At 49.9% G+C, this 15,026-nt stretch overlaps 2 protein-coding genes and 1 non-coding gene across 4 annotated transcripts; 2 read left to right on the top strand and 1 right to left on the bottom strand.

Annotated features, from left to right (window-relative positions):
* Positions 1 to 105: 105 nt before the first annotated feature.
* arid4a (AT-rich interactive domain 4A) lies at positions 106 to 12,610 on the top strand. 2 transcript variants are annotated; one of them, XM_068338130.1, is made up of 25 exons: positions 106 to 210; positions 1,222 to 1,273; positions 2,866 to 2,976; positions 3,596 to 3,661; positions 3,803 to 3,893; positions 4,390 to 4,469; positions 4,567 to 4,664; positions 4,763 to 4,895; positions 4,993 to 5,072; positions 5,165 to 5,241; positions 5,338 to 5,507; positions 5,649 to 5,721; positions 6,509 to 6,603; positions 6,680 to 6,777; positions 6,871 to 7,099; positions 7,202 to 7,401; positions 7,515 to 7,676; positions 7,749 to 7,830; positions 7,951 to 8,170; positions 8,254 to 8,316; positions 8,393 to 9,967; positions 10,055 to 10,159; positions 10,308 to 10,460; positions 10,576 to 10,722; positions 10,806 to 12,610. In XM_068338130.1, exons 2-25 carry the CDS (start codon positions 1,268 to 1,270, stop codon positions 10,907 to 10,909), a joined length of 4,218 nt encoding a protein of 1,405 aa, XP_068194231.1. In that variant the 5' UTR covers positions 106 to 210; positions 1,222 to 1,267; the 3' UTR covers positions 10,910 to 12,610. The 2 variants fall into 2 exon arrangements, with proteins under 2 accessions (XP_068194231.1, XP_068194232.1); XM_068338131.1 differs by lacking the exons at positions 10,576 to 10,722; positions 10,806 to 12,610 and adding an exon at positions 10,723 to 10,741 and having other exon boundaries at positions 10,308 to 10,494.
* Positions 4,125 to 4,206, top strand: LOC137611593 (small nucleolar RNA SNORD53/SNORD92). The gene has a single exon (XR_011038733.1). It is a non-coding gene; the product is annotated as a small nucleolar RNA SNORD53/SNORD92 (small nucleolar RNA).
* Positions 12,611 to 12,850: 240 nt separating the features above from the next.
* Positions 12,851 to 14,341, bottom strand: timm9 (translocase of inner mitochondrial membrane 9 homolog). Its single transcript, XM_068338132.1, has 4 exons — positions 14,281 to 14,341; positions 13,886 to 13,934; positions 13,626 to 13,721; positions 12,851 to 13,240 (listed from the first exon to the last, which is right to left on the bottom strand). Exons 2-4 carry the CDS (start codon positions 13,922 to 13,924, stop codon positions 13,106 to 13,108), a joined length of 270 nt encoding a protein of 89 aa, XP_068194233.1. The 5' UTR covers positions 13,925 to 13,934; positions 14,281 to 14,341; the 3' UTR covers positions 12,851 to 13,105.
* Positions 14,342 to 15,026: the final 685 nt, after the last annotated feature.

A 15,026-nucleotide genomic window follows, 5' to 3' on the forward strand; every position in this document is an offset into this window, starting at 1 on the left:
GGCGCGTTCGTATCGACCAATAACATCGTCAAACAGCATTTACCCAATTAAAAAGGCGGAATCGTTCGACCAATCGGAATAGCTTGTTGCGAACACCGCTGTCACCTCAGCCAATGGGCTGTCGGGAAACAGAGCTCGGTGCTCAACAGCTTGTTGTTCGTGTATCGCCTTGCAACCCGAACGAGAGGGGAAGCAGCAGCGTCCGTGAATGTAAGTATAAAAATCCACACATTCCGCGTCAATTCCGGATAAAACATGGAGCCGTTTAACCCACGGACACTCGTGGGACAGAAAGACGCTTAAATGTCGCAGAAGAAGCCGATAGTTTCCGGGAGAATCGCTCTTGTTCCGAACTGACTGAATTGAATGGCAGTGGCCAGTCGGCTTGTTTTTGCAGTAAAGAAATGTGAAGCTTCTGCGCCTTTGTGGAAGCAGCCAGATATTAAATAAATAAATCCACAACAGTTTTTGTTCCGTCTGGTGTCACACATTCCCGCCTGGTTCTCCAGAAACTTACTTCAGCCTCGAATCGGGAGCTAGCGTTAGCTTCAGTCGAGCCTCCTCCGCTGTTATCTGACGGTTTAAATCGCCATATGATCCACAAACTAGCTAGTTGAGTCGCTAGTTAGCTAACTTGCTAAATTTAGCTGCGGAGCGGAGAGTGGAATCCCGGTTCGGTTCTCCGCTTTTCTCCCGGTAAATAGATGTCGTTGGGGGTTTATTTTTTTTTTGTTTCTGTCAGCGCTCGGTCGGTTGGAACCACGGCCCTCCTCCGGGCTGCGGTTCTGGAGGGACGGTAAAGTTAGCCGAAGCTAGCTGCTCTGACATGGCGAGCCGTGATGGCGACGTGACTCAGTGGAGCTGCGAGCGGAGCGGGAAGGAACGCTCCCCCAGCCGCGCTCGCTCGCCACACGGTATCGATGCACCGATCGGGACGCTACAACCCACCCCGGAACGGGTGACTCGAAATAAACACGGCTAGTGAAGTTGGGGGGGTGTTTGTGCCACATATTTGATCCGATCCGGGCAGGGGGGGGAGGGAGGGAGGGGGCTGAACCGAAGCAGAAAAGAATGCCAGAGCTAACACAAGTGAGTGGCTAGTTGTTAGCTTAGCTTTTATTTACAAGCCTCAGACAGCTGGACGCTGTCATCGCTTCTGTGGCTTAACTTTAATCGATGATCACATGTTTTTGTTTTGTTTTTTGTGTGTGTGTGTTTCAGTGATCCAGGATCCTTCGAGCTGGACTCCCTAAAATAACCGCAAAAGATGAAGGTGAGTGTTTGACCTGCGACACAAACTGAAGACAATGTTCTCACTGTGAACTGGGAGATGCACTTTAAACTGGGCTCTGATTGGTCACCTGCTGGTGTCTGTCCAGGTCGGACCCGTCTATGTCCAGTTTAACTTCTAACTTATTCACATCATTCTTTTTTTTTTTCTTTTCCACATTTCTTTATGGGTTCAAGTCAGAACAACATGTCCATAATGACATGATGGAGACATGATGAAGAGTAAAGGGATTGTCAGCCGTTCACACAGATCTATGGAGGAACCGAAGTAGGATTCATTGATAACAAACTGATTGAGACGAGTTGAAGAACTCCGTTTTTACGGGAGAGATTCAAACACACGAATCTTTGATAGCATGAAATGAATTAAACAAATATTGAGCTGCTTTTTTCATACATTTTCAACACATAATTTTTAACGCCGCGTCCAAATCTTCTGGTTAAAAGTCGGAAAGGATGTCACCACGACAAATTCTGGTTTGCCCATTACTTTTAACGTTACTAATCAATCTGAACCCAAAAATCTGCATGGTGAACGTATGCTTTTTGTTTTTACAAACACACTTGCTGCCAAAGACGTTAGGTTTTTCAGAGGGGAGGACAGGGATACGGTCTGGAGGAGCTAGTCAGGGAAAATCAAACTTCTAATCATTGAATTCAGCGTCATGACGACTGATCCAGTTACGGAACAGAGGATGGAGAATCAGAGCAAGACGGAGAAGTTGCTGCTCAAGTTCTTGTATGTCAGAACTCACCTGTAAGCAAACACAGTGTAGCTCTGATCGGTCAAAAACAGAAAGAAAATGCAGATAATCGTCCAGAGCGTCGGAGGAAGTCCACCGAAGGAGATGAACTGGTACAAATCGCTGGCAGCTAATGAATTAAAAAGAAAGCTAGACGTCTTTTCATCCCTCGTGTTTGAAAATCTCTCTGGAGAGATAGGCGTCACGTTCGCACCGATGTGTTTAACGCCTCGTTCCGTTGGATACAACCTCCTGTGTTTACATTCACACTGATCGTCTGTCGTCATCCGCACCGATCGTCTGCCTGCCTGTCGAGGGCGTGCTTTCACTCACGCTGATGTTCTGTTTACACCGTTACCGTGACGAACAGATACGCCACATCCCGTTTCGTTCAGCTGTGTCACATCAAGCAGAGCAAACGATCAAATGAGACGAGATCTTCCAGAGACGAACCTGGTTCATGTCCTCAGTCCGACGTTGTTGCCTTCCCACCACACTCCTGTTCTGCTCTCCCCATCAGATCAGAACACCTCCCGTCCCGTCTGATCGGTAAACTCCAAACTCTGAGAGCAGCTACAGGATGTGGAACATTTTATCCCTTAAATATGATCCGATTTCACCAACAAATCTGCTGCTGGACGCCGTGGCGCCATCAAGACGTGAAGCTTCGATCACACCCGCTGTCGTCTGGCATTCGTTTTTGTGAAACTGTATTTGTTTAGGTAGCAGATGTAAAAACACGGCGTTGTATTTACTGCGACCTGAAACCATTAAAGAAGAAATCGGGGTTCTCCAAAGATCTCACGGCTCGGTTGGTTGCTTTGTGTTTCAGGCAGCAGACGAGCCTGCCTACCTGACAGTGGGGACAGATGTCAGCGCCAAGTACAGAGGAGCGTTCTGTGAGGCCAAGATCAAGACTGTGAAACGCCTGGTGAAGGTCAAGGTGAGACCAGCCCTACCTACCCCCCGGGACAGGAAGAACCCGTGGAGTCTGATTGGTTGAACCTGAAGATGGCTTCTGTTCTAGTTGAATGCAGTCAATCTTTAAATCGATGGATTGATCGCCGATAGACTGATAGATTCAGACGCTTTTCACTCAGCAGCAGTTTATCTAAAAACTTCACCCGCAACTGTTTTGATTGAAACCTGTTTTCTGTGGAGTTTTTTTTTATTTTTTAGAATCTTTTTTAGAATCTTTTGAAATCTCTGTCGCCGCTCAGCTCTCATCGGAGCTGCGTCGTCGTAAGTCAGCAGCAAACGATTAATGTTGGAGCTTATAACGCGAGGTTTGTTTTTAAAAATGGTGACTACATTAGAGCTTTAAAGTGATAACGCTTTCCTCCTCCTGATGCGTTCACGGTCTGACGTGTTGACGGCAGCGCCAGTACGATCCAAACTGTGACAAGTTTTTATCCACAAACGTTTTGTTTGGGACAGACGGAGGAGGACGAAGCCGTTCTTTTAGCTTGTCCTGATTGGTTGCTTTCTCCTCTGATTGAGCTGAATCCACATGTGGGGTGGTGATGAAGACTCCGCTCACCTTCATCTTCCTGTGCTTCCAGGTGTCGTTAAAAGGTGAAAGCACGTCCCAGGTGGTGCAGGACGATCAGGTCAAAGGACCACTCAGGGTAAGACGCCGATGACGATGATGCGTGTGCGTCTCCAACTCCCTGCAAAGCCAGCCACGGTCACCGTGGCAACAAAACAAGGGAAACTGAAGCCGACTGGATGCTTTGATGCGTCGCTCAGACCTGTTGCGTGTCTTCCAGGTGGGCTCCACGGTGGAGGTGAAGACGAACGAGGGTTTGTCCAGCGAGGCCGTCATCAGTAAGCTAACAGACGCCAGCCTCTACACCGTGGGTGAGTCTCCATTCCTGCCTCCTGATTGGTCCACACTGAAACCGGTTGTAGCGCCTCAGATGTAGATGAGTCACGCTGTCATCAGTCCAGGTCGCAGTTACGATCGATTGACGAGAACCTCCGTTCTGGACGGCTGGACAGGAAGTACAAATTACTTGTGATGTCTTGGCGATGGAGTCAAAGATTGTTACCTCGTGTGACGGTATAAAGACGTTCTGATTGGTCAGCGGGGAGGAGTGATGATGCTGAGAAAGGTTTCGCTCATGACGCTGATGTCACATGATGTCGCATCTTCTCTTGGCTGTCTGACCAATCCGCTGCCAGCGTGGCTCCACGAGTTTCCCGTCAGCTTTTCCCACTAAAAAACACAGAGAAAACAGGAAGCAGCGTGGCTTTATTGATGTCAGCCAATCAGCAGACAGTGTGTTCTTCTTCTGTGGTTTGTAATTCTCCTGCTGGTTGTATAACAATCTGAATCTTCGCTGATGCGTTTCAGTCTTTGATGACGGAGACGAGAAGACTCTCCGTCGTACGTCCCTGTGTCTGAAGGGAGAGAGACACTTTGCAGAGAGTGAGGTAAGTTTCACACACGGGCAGAGGGACTACTTTTCCGGCCTGAACCGTCTCAAACGGAGGCCGTGGATGCGTTTAAACGTCTCCTCTCCTGCGTCAGACGCTGGACCAGCTGCCACTGACGAACCCGGAGCATTTTGGGACTCCGGTCATCGGAAAGAAGACGAATCGTGGCGGGCGCCGCTCGTCGCAAGCTACGTAAGTCGGCCGCTGATGGTGGTGTAGGGATCTGGATCGGGTTGTGATGCGTGACGGGGGGTCTAGAGGTCAGCGTCTCTCTCTGGTGTGACGTTCAGGGCCGACGAGGAGAACGAGACGTCGTCCAGCGAGGAGGAGGAGGAGGACCGGAGGAGGCTGAACGACGAGCTGCTGGGGAAAGTGTGCAGTATTGAGAACGAGGAGGACCCGATCAGCTGGTACCTGGCTTTGGTGCGTGTCTCACACACACACACACACACACACACACACACACACACACACACACACACTGAGCCTGTGTGTCACTCCGGGTGTTTCTGTCCTACAGGTGGTGTCTCCCAGCTGTAACGATGAGCTGCTGGTGAAGAAGGATCAGTGTCTCGTTCGAGCCTTCAGCGACTCCAAGTTGTGAGTTTTCCTGTCGTTTCTTATTGATCTCATTGATTCCGATCATAAAACCGATCGGTTCCATCTGACTCCTGTTTCCTGGCGTCACGCAGCTACGCGGTGCCGAGGAGACACGTCCACGTCGTCTGCTCCAGCAGCGTTGCCAAATCAGAGTTCTCCAACAGGAAAGGTGAGGGACTGCTACTCCCACAATGCACCGCTGCACTGACACGCCCACCAGAGCTCCATGCTGACTCCTCCTCTTCTTCTCGCGTCTTCCTCCCAGGTTTCGATGCAGCGCTGATGTTCCTGAAGAACAGGGACGTTCCAGACGTGTGGAAGATGGACATGAGTCAGATCCTGGACTCGTCCTCCAGCGAGGAGGAGGACGACGAAGACGAGGAGAAGGAGGAGAGCGATGAAGACGAAGAGAAGAAGAAACACATAAAGGAAGAGGTGAGAGAGCGACGGGCATCAGGCGTGAGCGACGCCGTGGGATTAGTCAGACTCTAACGTGTGTGTGTGTGTGCGCGTGTGTGTGTGTGCGCGTGTGTGTGTGTGTGTGTGTGTGTGTGTGTGTGTGTGTGTGTGTGTCAGCCGGAGGAGGAGCTGGATCCAGAGGAGAGAGACCACTTCCTGCAGCAGCTCTACAAGTTCATGGAGGACAGAGGTGAGATGTAGCTGCTGTCGGTCGTTCATAAATGAGAGGTCGGTTTTCTCTTCCTTTCTTCCCTCCTTTCTCCTTCTCTTCCTGATTTCTTCTTTGTTTCTTTCTTCCTTTTCGTTCATCCTCTTTCATTCCCGTTCATTCTTCCAGCTTCTGTCATGTTCCTTCCTTCCTTCTTCCTTCATTCTTCCTTCTTCCCTTTTCTCTTCCTCCCATCCTCCTATCTTTTTCTTGTCTTCTTTCTTTCTTCCTTGTTTCTGTTTGTCCTTCCTCCTCTTATTTTCTTTCTACTTACTTTGTTTCTTCTTGTCGTTCATCTTCTGTCATTCCTCCTTCATTCTTCCCACTTCTTCTGGTCTTCTTTCTTCCCTCCGTCTTCCTCTTCTTTTTTCTTCCCTTTTTCTATTCCTTCTGTCTTTTTCTTGTCTTCATTCTTTGTCTTTTTTCTTTCTGTCTCCTATTTTCTTACTACTTTCTTCTTGTCATTCATCTGTCATTCTCATTCATTTTTCCCGCTTCTTTCTGTCTTCTTCCTTCCATCTTCCTCTTCTTCCCTTTTTTTTCTTCCTCCTGTCTTCTTTCTTTGTTCCTTCTCCATTTCTTCCACTTTTTCTCCTTCCTCTTCCTCCTCCCCCTTCCTTCCCTTCCTGCTCTGTTTACTTCCGTGTTGTCGATCTAAACCGGTTTCCGTTCCTCTGATCAAACGTGACCCGATCAGGTTCCTCCGGTCTGGTGTAACAAACGACAGAACGAATGACCCCCACTTGTCTCTCTTCTCCCCCTCCATCAGGGACCCCCATCAACAAGCCCCCCGTCCTGGGCTACAAGGACCTGAACCTGTTCAAGCTCTTCAGGCTGGTCTACCACCTGGGAGGCTGCCACAAGGTGAGGACAGGAAGTGACTTCACCGTGTGAGGTGTGACATCACTGATGATGTCATTAACCCTTCGCTGTGTCGTAGATCGAGTCTGGGACCGTGTGGAAGCAGGTCTACATAGATCTGGGCATCCCCGTCCTCAACTCCGCTGCGTCCTACAACGTGAAGACCGCCTACAGGAAGTAGGAGAACATCCAGCCTCTTCCCGATTGGCTATGAGAACATTTTTTTTTTCCCATCAGCCCCTTTGTTGACCGTGTGCTTCCTGTCTCCAGGTACCTGTACGGCTTCGAGGAGTACTGCCGCTCCGCCTCCATCACCTTCAGGACCATCCACCACAACAACCCCCGCCCTCCCAGCGCCCCGACCAATCAGAAGCCGGAGCTCAAAGAGCCCTCCCCGACGACGGTGAAGGTGGAGCTCGCTGACAACCAGACGGAGGGGGCGGAGTCTGAGAGCGAAAGCGAGAAGGAGGAGGCGAAGGAGCAACAGATGTCCCCGAGGGTGAGGAAAGCAGGAACGCAGATTCAAAATGAAACTTTATTCCACCGCGTTCACGGACGGCAACAGTGTGACGGTCTGAAACGTGACTCCTGTGGCTTTCAGGGGAGGAGGCGGGGCCAAGTGAAGGAGAGGGAGTCGCCCTCCAGACCAGAGAAACGAGGAGGGGGGGAGGGGATGGAGGAGCAGAGGGAAATGAGGAGACGCAGCAACAGGAGAATGGACGACTCCGAGAAGGGCTCCGAGGATGAGGAGGAGGACGAGGATGATGAAGATGAGGAGGTGGAGAGGAGGAGACTCGACAGGTGAGACAGAACGGAACCGACGCCGCCTGGAAGACTCGACTCTGGGGAAAAAACCCTTCGCTAAAGCTGCTGTACTGTGTGTGTGTGTATGTGTGTGTGTGTGTGTGTGTCAGGAGCGAAGGGGAGGAGGACGAGGACTCCCTGAAGGGGACGAAGGTGCGGGTGAAGTACGGCAGAGGAAAGACCCAGAAGATCTACGAGGCTCACATCAAGAAGACGGACGTGGACAACGGCGAGCAGTTCTACCTGGTCCACTACTACGGCTGGAACGTCAGGTGGGTCCCGCCCCCCCCCCCCCCGGGCGTCGGAGGCGGAGCCTATCCTGAACTGACGAGCGTGTCTCACAGGTACGACGAGTGGGTGAAGGCGGACAGGATCATCTGGCCGGTGGAGAAGGGGTCGAAGAAGAGGCAGAGGAAGAAGGTGAAGGTGAGCCCGCGGCGGTCATGTGGTCGCTCAGGATGGTCGCATATGTTAATTACCCATTGGTCCCCGCCCACTTCACTCTGGGCTCCGCCCTCACCGCCTCCCGTCTGACTCCCCCGACAGAACAAAGACGAGTCGGAGAAGGAGCGAGACAAAGACGACGAGAAGCCGCCGCCGTCGATGGCGGCGAAGCCCGCGGGGGCGAAGCGCGGTCGCCCCCAGATCAGGACCGCCCCCGGCGGCGCGGCGGGACGCAGCGTGTCCAAAACGCCGAGCAGCGACGGACGCTCCAACAGCAAGACGGGCAGGATGGAGGCCCCGCCCAGCATGACCAACGGAGACAGTAAGACGCACTGAGCGCGCTCAGAACCGCCATTTATCCCGTCGCCGTGGCGATTCCGTCCTGATCGTTCCTCCTCTCTGCAGACACGCCTCGCAGGAGAACCAGGAGAACGTCGGGCCTCTACGACTCGGACCGCGCCTCCAACGGTGAGATCAGATCCACTTCCTGCTTCCTGTCTGGCTAAACCAGATCGGTGACATCATGTTTTGTGTCTTCCTGCAGAGGAGTCTGGGAACTCGTCAGAGGACAGCGAATCAGAGGACCCGCCCGACAAAAAGCAGCCTCCGTGGCAGGACATCAGCGAAGCCCCGCCCCTCCTGGACGAGGAGGTGAAGGAGGAGGAGACCCGCGAGGTCATCGACGCGAAGGTCGCCGCCAACGACGACGCCGTCAACCCGGCGATGGCCGATCCGCTGCCGGCCGCCGCGGCGCTGTCGTGTCCCAGCCTGCCGAAGGAGAAGGCCGACAAGCACCTGAGCCAATCGGAGAGCAAGGAGGCGGAGCACGGCGAGGAGTCGGCGGTGGAAGCCGCCATGTTGCCCGTCCACCCGGACGAGGAGAACAAGATGATTTCGGCGCAGGAACGAGTCACAAAGACGTCCCCCACGCAGGAGGGGGTCGTCAAGACGTCCCCCATTAGGACGTCGCCCCCCACCGACAAGATCAGCAAGACTCCGCCCACCGCCGCCGCCGACAAACACAAGGCGTCTCCCGAGAAACACCTCCAGATGTCGTCGCCGCAGCTCACCCCCGTGGAAGAGGAGGACATCAGGTCCTCCCCTCTGTCCCCCCCCAGGGTCAAAGGTCGACGGTCCAACCTCAGGGAGTCGGGCCCCGAAACACCTCCAAGGCTCCCCCTTTGCGCTCCGGCGTCGACGCCCAGCCCCACCCAGACGGCCCCCCAGCTCTCCCCCCGCGGCGTCCTGAAGCGGCAGGACGAGCCCATGGTGGTCCTCCACTGCCTCCCCACCCAGCGCCTCCCCCCCAAAGCCGCCGCCTTCGACTCCGACACCGACTCCGCCACCGAGGAGGAGGAGGCGGGCCTCCCCGAGGAAAGGTGCGCCGCCGTCCTCAAGCGTAAGGCGGGGGGGGGCGAGCAGCGACCGGCCGATAAGAAGCTCCGCCCCGACTGGAGGCAGGAGGAGGCAGCGGCTTTTACCAAAATCCTGCCCGACCCACCCAAGATGGCGGCGGTGGCGTCGACCAAAAGCCTCCCGTCGCCGCTCCGTAGGGAGACAGAGAGGCGGGGCGAGGGGGCGATGAAGGCGGCGGAGTGGCCCCGCCCAGAGGAGATGCACACGGAGGGGCTGCAGTGTCTGGCGGGCGTCGTCGCAAAGGAGCCGGAGGTGTGTCCCGGGGCTCCTCCCCCTGCCCCCGAGGCCCCAGGCCCCGCCCCCGGCGAGGAGCAGGAGCCTCAGATCGGCCCCGAGGCGCTGGTGTGCCACGAGGTGGACCTGGACGACCCCGACGAGAAGGAGAAGCCGTCGCCCACCCCCTCGCCCGAGCACATCCTCCTGATGATGAGGGAGCAGCAGCAGGCTCCGCCCCCGCCCGGCCTCCTCCACGGCTCCCTCCCCCCCTCACACCTCCCGGTCTCTCAGGTCAGGACCTTCCTGTCGACGGTGGTGTCCTGCCACGAGGAGCTCCACACCGGCGGGGGGGGCGTCGCCCCACCCGACGAGGACCGGGGGGCGGCGAGGGGGGAGCCCGGGGGGGACTCCAGTCCTGGATTCGACGGCAGCGCCTCCTCCACCTCCACCGCCACCTCCCTGATGTCGCTGCAGGACAAGGACAGAGGTATGACGTCACGGCCTGCCGGTCTCTGATTGGTCAGTTGTTGTAGAGAATAACCCGTCTGACCTTTAACCCCCCCACCCCCCCCAGGTCAGAAGAGGGTGATGGATTGTAACTCCAGCCCGACGGCCAAGAAGCAGAAGCGGAACCAGAAGAGACCGCACACCCCCGGGAAGGTGGACAAGAACGGAGCAGGTGAGCGATCTGATGACATCATCGTCTGATGACATCATCGTCTGATGACATCATACTGGTGAACAGAGGATCAGGCATAGCTTTGTTCCGTCCATCGTTAACACCGACCTCTCTCCTCTCGGCTCCTCCCCTTTCCCCAACCCCCCAGGTCACAGCAGTGACAGTGAGGACCAATCCCGTCTCTCCGTGTCCCAGAAGTCCCATAAGTCCCGTTGCCCCGCCCTCTCGTCTCCGTCCTCCCACAGTAAAGACAAACACAACTTCTCCCCTCAGAGGACGTACAAGTGGACGTTCCAGATCGGTGGGTATCTTCAGAAGGGGGGGGGTTTGTGTGTGTGTGTGTGTGTGTGTGTGTGTGTGTGTGTGTGTGTGGTTCTGCCTGAAGCTCTGACCTTCCTCCTCCTCCTCCTCCTCAGACGAGCTGAACAGCATGTCGAGCACAGAGAGGATCTCCTTCCTGCAGGACAAGCTGCAGGAGATCAGGAAGTACTACATGACCCTGAAGTCGGAGGTGGCGTCCATCGACAGACGCAGGAAGAGACTAAAAAAGAAAGAGAGGGAAGGTAGGTGACGCGATCCGTTATCGATCGATCGATTGATTCTTGTGCAGATCTCCATTAACTTGTGTGTGTGTGTGTCGTCTCAGTTTCCAACACGACGGCGTCCACCTCATCAGCCTCGTCCGACACCGGCATGAGTCCGTCCTCGGCCTCGCCCACTCAGAACACCGTCGCTGTTGAGTGCAGGTGATGACACGCCCACCCAGGCCCCACCCACCCCTGCACCATCGCTTCATTTTGCTTAGCTCCTCCCCCCTCCCTCCCCGTCCAGCCTCGGGCTCCGGCCGTTCAGTCTGTTTTGAGGGTGCGCTGTGGGACACACACAAACTGATGGGAAAAGGGGCGTTACCACCTGAGCTTAGCCCCGCCCCCTCAACTATGAACTGATATCCTGTTAGAGGAGAGAATCGAGACCGACAAACCAGCCGTCTGTTCTTCTGCCACAGAGCCTTCCTTTATTCCTCCTCCCTTCCTTCTTCCTCCACATTTAAAATTAACGTGACAGGTTATGTTTCTGAAATGGAAGGTCAAAGGTCACACTATTTCCTTTTAAGATTGAACAGAAACAGGAAGCAGTTTCAGCAGCACAGCTCAGCTCATTTATGCAAGTTTTTTTTCTTCTTTTTTTCATTAACTCGCTTTTTTTTTTAAAGAAAATAGAAAAGACAAAAAAAAAATTTTTTTCCTGAATTCCTGCTGTGTTTTGGGCCTTTTTATATAAAATGAAAGCTTTTATTTTGGTAAAAACAAAGAAAATTCCAAAAAGTTTGACGTCACAGCAGGCGAGACAGCATTTGTAGGGATGATATTTTGTTTATGTGTAAATTAAAATGAAGTTTATTTATTCAGTCAGTGAAACATTTGTTTTTTGGGGGGTTTATTTTAGTGTGTGTGTGAGAAAGAGTGTGTGTGTGAGAGTGCGTGTGTGTGTATGGAAGATCACGACTGCCAAGAAAATCAAATAAAGTTTAATGATAAAAAAAAAATTCATGACAAGTCAGAATGATGACGCTTTATTTCAGGTTTAATACAAAATAAATTTTGATCTCATTTCATAATCGTCTTTTAATTTTAGAAGTCAAACTCTTATTTTACTTCACTAATCTCAGACACTGATTCAGTTTAATAATTTCATCATAATCTTGTTCTAAATTTGATTTATTGACTCAGGAATATTTGATACAGCGTAAGTTTTCTGAGTCCAAGTTCGATTTAATTCAATCTTCAGTAAAGTTTAAACCTTCTTTTCCTTTCGGTTTATATCCAAGTTTTGATGAACTGATTTCAAACGAATTCTTTTTTTTGTGTATGATGACTTCAAATTTTGGCAAGAAACAGAAATGTTCATTTCATTTTGGATTTCGGATTCACTCATTGTGATTGTTGATTTCTGAATTCTGACCCGTTTACGCGTGAAACGACGCCGTATCGTATTTTGGACTCAACTTCATTCTGGACATTCGATCGGTTTTCTTCTCTGGCCTGTTTTTGGTCTTCTGTATCTTAAGCCCCGCCCTCCTGGAGGACTTCCTGGTTCTTCTTCTGTGGTCTTTTCTCTCTGTGTGTGGCTGTGACAGACGGCTGCTTTCTGCTCCTGAGCATTTCGTTTTTTTGTACATAAGTTCTGAGTGGAGGAAAGAATTAAACCACACCCTGTATTTGAGGACTACATTTTACACACTTGTAAAGAATGATTTATAATATTTTTTAAGAGAAGACTGTTTGTACTGTTGTATTACGACCTCCTCTGTTATTTTTTTCTATGTGGTGTTTTGCTAGCGGTGGTTTGAGAGCAATGACTGTAAATACAGAAACACACACTTCCTCCTGACAGCAGAAGCCATGTTGGACAATGAACAGCTCTCTGTTTCAAATAAAGGTTTTAAACGCATCTCGACGAGCCTCGTTTCTCCAAGGTCGACGCACGACTTCATGTTTGCTAAATGTGAAGATGCAAACTGTAGCTGATTAGTTTAGCATGAATTAACTGACTGCTGAGATAGTGAAATGATCTGATTTAAGAGCAGGTAAAGTGATCCTGGAATTGGACTATCTAAGGTTTTCCAATCACGTTCTACTGAAAGGAAACACAGAAGACCTGGAACTCTGAGGGATTCCATCACAGCCCTAATTCTCATGTTACTCCGTTTATTGCATATTTCACTGAGAGATTATTTACCGTTCTTAAGAAAAAAACAGCTTCATGTCTAATAAAAAACTTTCAACACCAACAAAGAAATATCACAAATAAAAAGAACATATCTGTTTTGGCAAAAACAAGTGAAAGAAATCCAAATGAGTCCGATCTTTGTTCCCAGATCGCTGAAAATGAAACCTCAGCTGCAGTTCAGTCATTTTCTGTCCAGTGCGTTGGACCTGCTCGGGTTCACCGAGGTTGTCCCAGCAGTCCCGCTTTAGCCGCCAGAGCCTCATTTTGCTGGATGTGATACTCCTGAAAACGCATCGAGATCCGCTGCGTCATCTTAAGATACTTCTGTAGACACGACTCAGAGCAGCTAGACTGAAACACAAATAAATACAAATATTAACAACAAAACTATCAGAACAACAAGAAAGACCACTGTGTACAAAGTCAACTACATTCCCAGAGTGCATTTCACCAACAAACAGCCAATCACAGAGCTTTTTGTTTGTATTTTAGAGTTACTTTGCTGGTAAAGAACATAAAAGTTCTGCTGAGAACCAAATTCAACTCTTCAGGGATTGGTCAGACAGCCAAGAGAAGATGTGACATCACATGACATCATCAGCTCATTGAGCGAAACCTTTTCTCAGCATCATCACTCTGCGACAACCAATCAGAGCCTCACTAGTCCGAGCTCCGAGCCTTAGTTATTCCTGCATTAGTTAGTTATTCCTCATTGGTTAAACTTATTCCTGCTTACTTCTTCTGGCTTCACGTCTCTGGTGGTGAAATCTTTGACGCAGTCCATGAAGCAGCTTTCAGTCACCTTGTTGTACGTCCCCAGAAACTCCTTGAACTGAAACATAAATTTAAATTAAAAAACCCACAGGACCGGTTTAGTCTTTTCAGAAAATTGCCCCTCTTTCTTCTTTCACTACACTGCTATGAATTAAAATAAATAGATGTTCAATCTGCTTTTCTACCTTTTTATCTACACATGAAATGACAAACTTAACTCACCTGTTTGATCTGGTCAGACTCGGTCACCCGGACCGCCATGATCGAGACTCTGCGGGGAGCAGAACACACGTCAGACCCCCTGACCACAAACATGATACTGATAAAAAAAAACCTGGCAATTTCATGCCCGGTTCAAGATATACCTCCACACGGATCCCACAAATTTTTCAAGATATTCTGGGAAATTTCTTTTGGAATAATTTCTTACGCAGACTTGTACAAACCCGGCAGCTAACATTAGCTAGCATTGTTTTAGCCTTTCCCTATTCCGGTGTTTTTTCCACATTTATTTTTTGACACATTTCATTTTACCATTTAATTTTAGAAAAAAGAGAATGAATAAGTTTGTCTTGTGGTAAATTAGTGAGAATAAACAAGCAGTATTTCTAGCTTACCTTTGAACAGCGTTGGATGTGAAAATGCCTCCGGTGGGACGAAGGACATGTGAGACGGAGATTCTCGTAGGGAAGCAGCAGATTCGCCACTTTAATTTAATTCACTCCATAAAAAGCGTTTTTTAATATATATTACGCATACATCATAATATTTTTATAGAAAACATGATTTAAAAATTATTGAAGTGATCATTGAGATTTGATTAATGAATAGAACGTAACAGAAAATTTTGACGAAAGCTAACCTCGGAAATCAAAAATATAATAGTGTGCCACTCCTAATATCTTCCGGACTGCTACAAGTACCGAATTCATACCTTCCTCCGTTTTGACAGGAAATCTTATATCCCAAACTATTACATATTCCATTTCAATAGAATAGAATAGAATAGAATAGAATAGAATAGAATAGAATAGAATAGAATAGAATAGAATAGAATCACAATTCATGTAGATTCACTGCGATAGTAGAAAAAGCATATATAGACACAGATATTTAAAAGTTTGTTTAAACCCCCTGAAAAAGGTTGAGATCTAAAAATCTCCAAATATTACATCAAAAAATTGCAATAATATTAAAATTATTATCATATCGACAGCCGTTGTTCTTTAATTGCTGTATTTATTGTCTTGATTGATCAAAATATCGCTTATCAATATTGAAATCAATAACAAGGCGGCTGATGCTTCGTCTCTTAGTGTCTTCATCAAGTGTCGTATGTATACGTCTGTGTACATTATTGAAT

This window comes from Antennarius striatus, chromosome 17, assembly GCF_040054535.1.
Source record: "Antennarius striatus isolate MH-2024 chromosome 17, ASM4005453v1, whole genome shotgun sequence".
NCBI classification, from domain to species: Eukaryota; Metazoa; Chordata; class Actinopteri; order Lophiiformes; family Antennariidae; genus Antennarius; species Antennarius striatus.